Genomic DNA, 9,363 nt, shown 5'->3' with positions numbered 1-9,363 from the left:
CTGGCAGCATTTATGGAGAGACAAGACTTAAAATGTTTTGAGTCCAGTAAGAATTCTTCAGCAGAGTGATACAGCTAGCAGTTATGGAACACAGTCTGGAATGAAGATTAAAGACAATGGCTTCAGAATTGGCAATAATTTAATTGGCAGAAATTACTACTCATCCAGTTTTGGATGTTAGATATATGCAATCTGATTTAATGTTTGACAACAGTTGGGCAAGTTGAGGTTTGAATGTTATTAGCCTACATATGATGTTGCAGAAAAGCAAACATGTAGAGTAGGAAAAGGGACTATGGAGACATCTGGGGGTGTTATTTACCCGCAAATGGGCTGGAGGGGGAAGAAAGACCGAGATTCGACGGCCACGAATAAACAGATAAAAATGAAATGAGTCATTTATTTATTTTTAAAGCCTTCCAAGTTTTTGTTTGTTCCTGTAATCCTGTTATTTTTAATGTGAGGTAAAAAGTGACATCATTCTGCTGTAACCAGGGGGTAGGACTAAGTATTGGAGGCGGAACCTTTGAGCGGTGCGTTGTTTGCAGGAGGGGGGTTTGTTGCGGGTGGGTCTCTGTCTCACTCGCTAATGGCAGCTTCTGGATCTTCTCTCCCGGCTCGGACTCCGCCTCTGGGGGCTGTCAGTGGCTGGGTGGCCTGACGGCGGGGGGAAGCAGCCAGCCAGCCAGAGAAAGATGCCGGGGCTGGTGGTATTCGGGAGGCGCTGGTCCCTGGCCAGCGATGATCTGGTGTTTCCCGGGGCCTTGGAGCTGCTCCTGCGGATTTTGTGGTGAGTAGAGACCGCCCCCTCCCCTTCCTCCGGGACCCCTGACGGCGGCTCCTTCACATCCAGCCCGAAGGCCATTTCTACCTTTATTCAGCTTAAAATGTCACCTGAGATGGCTCAGTCTTCAGAGAATGAATATCTCAACGGAATTTACTGGCACCGACCCTTTTGAGTTTGTACTATTGCAGTGTGGGCAACGTTTATTGCCCAATGTGGGAATGTTTAAGGAGGGTTGACAGTTTCCAGCAGTGAACCAACTCGTTCGGGTTGTGGGGGGTGGGGGGAAGCGCTGAAATTTCGAAAGGCTGTTTCAATGATACGATCGTTCTGTTTTTAACTTATTGAAACTCAAAAAAATCATCTCGCGAAATGAAAGGCTACACTGTAACTTGCATTTGCCTGATACATTTATGGTAAAATGCCCCAAGGTGTATCTCAGCAGTGTTACAAAGCAAGATGTATTACAAGAATCGGAACGTGAGAGCTAAAACTTGGTCGAAAAGGAAAGGTTTGAAGGATGTTTTACAGTGTAAACATTTAGGGAGCGAATTCCAGACCCTGGGACATAGGTTGCTAATGGCTAGAAGAGGATGAAGAAGTCATAATCGGGTTTCATAACCTACAGTTTGGCAATTTCTTACTCAAACCTCAGCCTTTAATTTCAGGTGTAAAGTTGGTGCAAGCCCGTATGATAAAACGTAACTTTTTATAGACGCTAACGTAGCGAAATTCCTTTACAAATTGGAAACACAATTTGTGACATATCTTTTTTGAGAAAATGCTGGCTTTTTCTCAGAACGATCTTGCACTAGGTGTGTCTTGCGCTTTTTTGTGCAATCTTCCGTTTTGTTGCATGCATGATTAACGCTCAAATTCCATATTCAGTTGAGAAGAACTAACTTGCCATCTACTCTCCTATGCAAGCGGGTCTGGAATGTTATACAGCCTTTTTGTCCGTATTGTAGGGCCAAGTTCTGGATTAGTTATGCATCATATATAGACTCCTGATCCCTTAGGTCTTGTGACAGATTGTTAGCATTGGGAATCAGTTAATAATAAGAAGACAACTAATTAAGTTAATGTTAATGTAGAAAATGTGGAATTTTGCATCTGACGGGCATTTGAAGCATATTGTGCTTTGTAGGGTGCATCCTTTAGATGGTCAGATGAAGGTATGAATTGGGAGTAGTATTAGGCCACTTGGATCATCGAGTCTGCTCTAACATTCAGTAAGATCATGGCTGATTTGACTACTCTACATTTGTGCCTACCCCAGTAACCTTTCACCCCTTTTTTTAAATCAAGAATCTATCCACTAATCCTGTAAAAATATTCAAGGACTCTGCTTCCATGACCTGTTGAGAAAGTTCCATAGTTACCTGACCCCTCTGAGAGGGGAAAAATTCTCTCAGTTTGTGGAAATCATTGCCAAGTTTCCCATATTGCAACATCAAGCACTTTCTTTGAAATTTAGTCAATTTGCTGCACATACTTTAACATATCCTGAGGGCAATAAAATCGCTTCATTAATGCAACTATTTATTTTACATTAAAGGTAATAACTGAAATCTCTATTTTAGTAGACAATATATAGATCGTGCATTCATAGAAAAGATATGTGTTGTTCCCCGGGATTGAAAGAAGTATCTTTGGATTGTGAGCCTTTGCAATTTGCAAAGCAATAAGTTCTGTAAGACACACGAGCAGAAGTCGACCATTTGGGCCATTGAGCCTGCTGTGTCATTCAGCGAGACCATGGCTGATTGGAATCTTCAACTCCACTTTACTGCCTTATCTCCTTAACCCTTGATTCCCGTACTGTTTATGCCTTCTAGACCTAGACTCTCCCATAAGAAGGAAATGATAACCTCTCTGCATCTATCCTTTCAAGCCCCTTAAAAATCATGTGCATTTCAATGAAGTCTCCTTTAACTCCAATCAGTGCAGATTGAACTCAACTTCTCATAAGAAAATCCTCCTTACCTGGAATCAACCTAGTGAACCTCTTTGGTCTGCCTCCAGTGTTAGTATCCTCCTCCTTAGATAACGAGTTTCACAGTATTCCAGCTAAGTAGTGCTTTGTATAATTTTAGTAGGACCTTCATATATTTATGCTCCATTCCCTTTAAAATAAAGGTCAATATTATATTTGCCTTCTCTTTTACCTGCTGAATTTGTATACTAGCTTTTAGTGATTCATGCATGAGGGCCTCCAAGTTCCTCTGTGCTGCAACTTTCTGCAGTCTTTCCCTATTTAAATAATACTCAGCTCATCAATTCTACCTGCCAAAGTGCATAACTCACACTTTGCCGCATTATATTCCATTTGTCAAGTTTGGCCAACTCACCAAACCTGCCTCCATCCCTATATAGATCTTTGATGTCACCCTGACAACTTGCCTTGCCACCTATTTTTGTGTTATCCACTTGATGATAGTACATTCACTTCCATCATCCAAGTCATTAAATGTATTGTAAATAATTGTGGTCCCAACCTGTGACACTCCACTATTTACTGATTACCATCCTGAAAACCCCCTTAATCTCAACTGTTTGACTTTCTAGCTAATTAATATAGCCATTTGTCTATCCGTACAAATATACATCCCCCAGCACTCTTGGCTGTTCTGACGTTAAGTAGTCTTACATCAACATATTGTGGAAATCCATGTATATTACATCTACTGGTTCAGCTTTATCCTGCTTGTATCTCTTCAAAGAATTCTAATAAATGTATCAGGCATTATTTCCTCGTCATGAAACTACACTGACTATGCATGATTGTATCATGTATTTCTAAACGGACTGCTTTTACTTCCTTTATTGTCAACCTCCTTGGATATCTTCTCCACTTTGAGCTGGCAATTAGTGGTGTCCATAGTACCTACATCATTTCTTTATAATACTCACAAACATTTTACCAGTGACAGGTCTATAGTTACTTGAAGTTTGACTTCTCTATCTATGAATAGGGTGTTAAGTTGTCAGATTTCCAATCCTCTGCATTGAATTGGTATCAGTGTATTCCCCCATCTCTGTAGCTACTTCCTTAAAAATCCTGGGATGGTACCCATCAGGTCCGGGGGCTTATTAACATGTAGCCCCATTGATTTCCTTAACACTCTGTCTCCTCTTTTCTCTCTCCTATCGCTCTCTCTTACTATGTCTCTCTCCCTGCACCACTCCACATCCTCCACAGCCTTCCTTCCCTGTATTTCTACCCTTTTTCTCTCTCCACCTTTTCCCCCCTCCCATCTGTCTCTCTGCCTCTGTCTCTCTCTCTCTCTCTGTCTGTCTCTCCCTCTCTCTCTGTCTGTCTCTCTCTCTCTCTCTCTCTCTCTCTCTCTCTCTCTCTCTCTCTCTCTCTGACTGCGTCTGTCTGTCTCTCTCTCTCTGCCTGCCTCTGTCTTTCTCTCTCTCTCTCTCTCTCTCTCTCTCTCTCTTTCTCTCTCTGCCTGCCTCTGTCTCTCTCTCTCTTTCTCTCTTTGCCTGCCTCTGTCTGTGTCTCTCTCTGCCTGCCTCTGTGTCTCTCTCTGCCTGCCTCTGACTGTGTCTCTCTCTGTCCCTCTCTCTGCCTGCCTCTGTCTCTCATTTCTCTCTCTCTCTCTCTCTGCCTGCCTGCCTCTGTGTGTCTCTCTACCTGCGCCCCCCCCAAACTTTGCAGTGGTCTCTGATTTGTGATGATTATTTGGTTCACCTGATATATAACTTTGATGGGAAAATGTCCTTGTTGAATGCTAAATATTTTTATTCGCATGTTTAGACATGTTATGATTTACCTTTGTGACAGGTGGGACTCCAACCTAGACATTCTAGTTCAGAGGTAGAGATTCTTCCACTGCACCACAAAAATTATAAATTTACTCACGTTTTGTTTTAACAAGGAGGTTTAAGCATGTCAACTGATGTTGACTCAGTGTGTCTATTGCACAGACTTGTTGGGAAGCTGACCAACTCGTTATCCCTTTTTATTTTGCAGGTGGATTGGAATCCTAGCTTTGTACTTGACTCATCGAGGACAGTTCGACTGTAAAGGAGGAGGGTTCCTCCCCAGCTATCTTGTGGTCTTGATTGTTATTTTAGCTGCGATTATCTTGGTCCTTTCTGTGATTGTTTATGTCAGTATGCAAGGTGAATATTAATCCGTTGCACGAAATAATTGTGCAGTCACTTCGGAATGGGCAAGACTGCCTTTGTTGCTTGAACTAAAATTGTAAGATGCAAATGAGGGTGTGCACAAAAAACTTCTGATAATGAATTCGCAGAAATTAGCCAAGGGTAATGAAAGGAATGTATAGGAGTGCCTTTACTGTCAAAATCCTGGAACTCCCTCCCTAATAAAATTATAGTTGTCTCTGTACCAAATGAACTGCAGCAGTTGAAGAAGGAACTCACCACCACCACCTCAATGGGATAAATGCTCACCCAGCCAGTGAAGCTCAAGCTGCATGAAATAATGTAAACATAAGTGAATTGAAGTTCTGTATAGAGGGTTTAATTGAATATCTGTGAGCTATTCCATTGGTGGCTGGGTGAATAAACGTTCTTCCTGGTGTAGTATTCAGAAACATCGACTTAAAAGTCTATATTGACTTAGCAGATTTTAATCATGGGGCGGCAGAGACTGAGACAAACCCTTGCCTTTTGTGTACGTGACAGCCCCATGTATAGGATGCACACGTTTTCTTACCTTCACTGTCTGCCCTTTCAGTGTCTTGGCCTTACCATACAGAATTTTGTTTTTAAATCTCTCTATCTTCCCTGAAAGATATCTTTGAATCCCATTTCGGATCACCTTTCTCGCTCGTGTTATTGCATGTCCCAAATTACAATAGTGACTGCTCTCTAACTGTGAAGCTGCTTGAAGGATCTAGTGGTCATTGAAAGCACAAAATTAGTGTATTTTCCTGTGACAACTGTTTTGATATAATGTTGTTTATTAATTTTCAAAGCATTTTAGGATGCTTGTTATTGGATTGGAGGTGAGAAAAATCTAGCTATACTTATTTGCTATGCAGAGGGAAGAAGTGGGTGTGGCGGTATTTGCATAGGTAATAGCGGAGTTTCTTTTCAGCTCTGTCCGACAATCCAAAAGCTGCCTATTCATTCCATGTTGACACTCTCAGTGGAGTATTGAGGAAATACTACACTGTCAAAGATGTCATCGATTGGATAAGGCATTAAACTGAGGCCCTGTCTAACTCTCTCAAGTGACATAATAGATATAAATTTGAGAACTGTATGCTCAGAGTAAATTCAAATTCTAGAAACCTTACTCCACCCTGATCATAATAACACTGCAGCCAGCTTATCCTCCCAGAAGTGTATGACATCTAGCATGAAAGAAAAACAGCAAATTACCACACTCCTTACATTCTTGGTTTCCTTCTTTACAGGAACTATCACTAAGCCAGGTCCGAGACGACATATCCCAATTCTGATTTACGTCCGTACTACTCTTTATTTACCTGAACTGGTCTGGGCAATCTTGGGTGCTGTCTGGGTCAATGACAAAAGCCAGGGTTGTGCTCCCTCCGTCGTTAACACAATTACTATAGCTGTCATTGCTAGGTAAGAAAGCATTTATAGCTTATTGATTGTAAAAGTTATGATTTGTCTGAAACAAGGCACCTCTGACAGTGCAGCATTGAGATTGTTGGCCTTGATCTTGTACTCCAGTTTCCGGAATTGAACTTGAATCCATGCCCTTCTAATTCAGGCAAGAACACTATTTGTTGAGCTACAACTGAACTGTAAAATCTAAGGAATAGATTTGGAATCATGTTGTTTTTTTCTTTAACAGAAGTCCTGTTTGAGATTTCAACACTAATCCTGAAAAAAATATCCTTTTCACAGTTGGGTTTTCTTACTCTTCACGGTGGTTGCTGTCTTAATTTTCTTCGACCCTCTGGGCAGACCCAAACATTTAAACTACTTAGGAGGCACAGCCCGTGACTTGGAAAGCAGTGACTCAGTCCAAGCAAAATCTATAGCGGCACGGGTATGGGAGTGCAGGTTGAAGTTGATGTGTTGCTGCGTTACAAAAGATACACAGGACAACCGGGCTGCCTTTACAGACATCGCAGAACTCTTTACTGCCTTTTTTCTGGTAAGTTGTTTTTTTAAACTTTTTTTAAAATGGGAAACATGTGGTTTAATGCCACAGGCCATTTTGACATGGGCATAAGAAGAAAACTTTAATTCAGGGCTGTTCTAGCATAGTGGAGCAATTCATTTGATAAACAATCAATACTTTTGAAGATGAATCGTAATGGATCAGAACCTTTTTATATGTAGATGATGAGCTGCTGAGTTTCTTTAGCACTTTGTTTTTATCTATGTTAAATACAGGTTTGCTAAGCATTGTATTTTTTATAAAGCTTTCGACTTTAAAGTAAACTGTACAGAAAAGCTTGTGTTCATTTTTTATTGTTTTTCTTGAGCAATATAAATGTTTTTGAAAGTTTAAGCCTTGATGAAATGTTTTTGTGACCTGGAAGAACTTTAGATTTGTACTAAATTATGAGTAAAGGTTCTTGTAATTGCTCCTAATCTCACTTCGAGAGAGTTGAATGCTTCCTGATTCAGTTACAATCATATTATACAGAAGCTGAGTGATTTTATAGGTCCCACTTGGTTTGTGTAATGTTCTGGTCTAGTTTTGATCAACTGAGGAGGTCAGAGAGAAATTTCCCAGACTTCTCTTTTCCATGGCTAACCTGTTTTTTTTCTCGTCCTGTCCGGTGATTGTAATTATGGGAAGAGGGGCCTTTCTTTTCCTTTTGTCAATTTTGTGACCTCCAGGACTGTTCAAGTTGGCCCATCCATCAAATAGAAAATTCCTAATCATGAGAGAGTTGCCGATGTCAGACATGGAAATTTTAAAACAAAGTTTTATATTGTCTGACCTAAACTTTATGGGAGAACAATCTCTATGTCATTAGATTCCTTACAGTGTGGAAACAGGCCCTTCAGCCCAACAAGTCCACACCGACGCTCCGAAGAGTAACCCACCCAGACCGAATCCCCTACATTTACTCCTGACTAACGTACCTCACACTATGGGCAATTTATCATAGCCAATTCACCTAACCTGCACATCTCTGGATTGTGGAAGGAAACTGGAGCACCCGGAGGAAATCCACGCAGACACGGGGAGAATGTGTAAACTCCACACAGACAGTCGCCCGAGGCAGGAATCGAACCCAGGTCACTGGCGCTGTGAGGTAGCAGTGCTAACCACTGAACCACCGTGCCGTTGGGAGGCACGGTGGCTCAGTGGTTAGCACTGCTGCCTCACAGCACTATGGTCCCAGGTTTGATTTCTGCCTCGGGCGACTGTCTGTGTGGAGTTTGCACATTCTCCCGGGTGTTCCGGTTTTCTCCCGCAATCCAAAGATGTGCAGGTTAGGTGAATTGGCCATGCTAAATTGCCCATAGGTTAGGTGCGTTAGTCAGAGGGAAATTGGTCTGGGTGGGTTACTCTTCAGGGGGTCGGTATGGACCTGTTGGGCCGAAGGGTCTGTTTCCACACTGTAAGGAATCTAATCTAATCATTCCTGATTCTTTGCTAAAGTCACGCTGATAAAGCACAGGGAGCACGTGATCTTGGTTGGTTCATGATTTGGGGGTTGGGGTTATGGAGGGGGGGGGGGGCGAGTGACCATAATTCTATTAGTTTAAAAACAGCGATGGAAAAGGATAGACCAGATCTAAAAGTTGAAGTTCTAAATTGGAGGAAGGTCAATTTTGATGGTATTAGGCAAGAACTTTCAAAAGTTGACTGGGGGGGGGTGTGTTCGCAGGTAAAGGGACGGCTGGAAAATGGGAAGCATTCAAAATGAGATGGAGAGTCCAGAGACGGTATGTTCCTGTTTGGCTGAAAGGCAAGGGTTGTAGTGTAGGGAATGTTCGATGACTAGGGAAACTAAGGTTTTGGACGAGAATAAGAAGGAAGCATATGTCAGATATGGACAGCAGGGACTGAATGAATCCCTAGAAGAATATAAAGGCAGTAGGAACATACTTAAGAGGGAAATCAGGAGGACAAAAAGGGGACGTGAGATAGCTTTGGCAAATAGGGTTAAAGAGATTCCAAAGGGATTCTACAAGTACATTAAGGTCAAAAGAATAACGAGGGAGAGAATAGGCCCTCTGAAAGATCAAAAAGCCACCTGTATTTGGAACTACAGGAGATGGGGAGATACTAAACAAGCATTTTGCATCAGTATTTACTGTGGAAAAGGATATGGAAGATAGAGAACATGGGGAAATATATAACGACGTCTTGAAAAATGTCTATAGTACAGAGGGGAAATGCTGGATATCTTAAGATGAATAGGATTGGATAAATTCTGGATCAGTGGTGCTGGAAGAGCACAGCAATTCAGGCAGCATCCGAGGACAGGCAAAATCGACGTTTCGGGCAAAAGCCCTTCATCAGGAATAAAGGCAGAGAGCCTGAAGCGTGGAGAGATAAGCTAGAGGAGGGTGGGGGTGGGAGAGAGTGGGCATAGAGTACAATAGGTCAGTGGGGAAGGAGATGAAGGTGATAGGTCAGGGAGGAGAGGGGGGAG

General features: G+C 42.0%; 1 protein-coding gene across 1 annotated transcript in view; it reads left to right on the top strand.

Annotated features, from left to right (window-relative positions):
- Positions 1 to 508: 508 nt before the first annotated feature.
- Positions 509 to 9,363, top strand: part of daglb (diacylglycerol lipase, beta) — a 34,899-nt gene continuing 26,044 nt past the window's right edge. Inside the window, exons 1-4 of the mRNA XM_043711393.1 lie at positions 509 to 790; positions 4,767 to 4,918; positions 6,184 to 6,358; positions 6,644 to 6,896. Of these exons, the coding sequence (XP_043567328.1) occupies positions 696 to 790; positions 4,767 to 4,918; positions 6,184 to 6,358; positions 6,644 to 6,896 (675 nt within the window). The 5' untranslated portion in view covers positions 509 to 695. The remainder of the gene's footprint in view (positions 791 to 4,766; positions 4,919 to 6,183; positions 6,359 to 6,643; positions 6,897 to 9,363) is intronic.

Source organism: Chiloscyllium plagiosum, chromosome 21, assembly GCF_004010195.1.
Source record: "Chiloscyllium plagiosum isolate BGI_BamShark_2017 chromosome 21, ASM401019v2, whole genome shotgun sequence".
Taxonomy (NCBI): domain Eukaryota; kingdom Metazoa; phylum Chordata; class Chondrichthyes; order Orectolobiformes; family Hemiscylliidae; genus Chiloscyllium; species Chiloscyllium plagiosum.
This window is presented reverse-complemented; position numbering and strand designations above follow the sequence as displayed.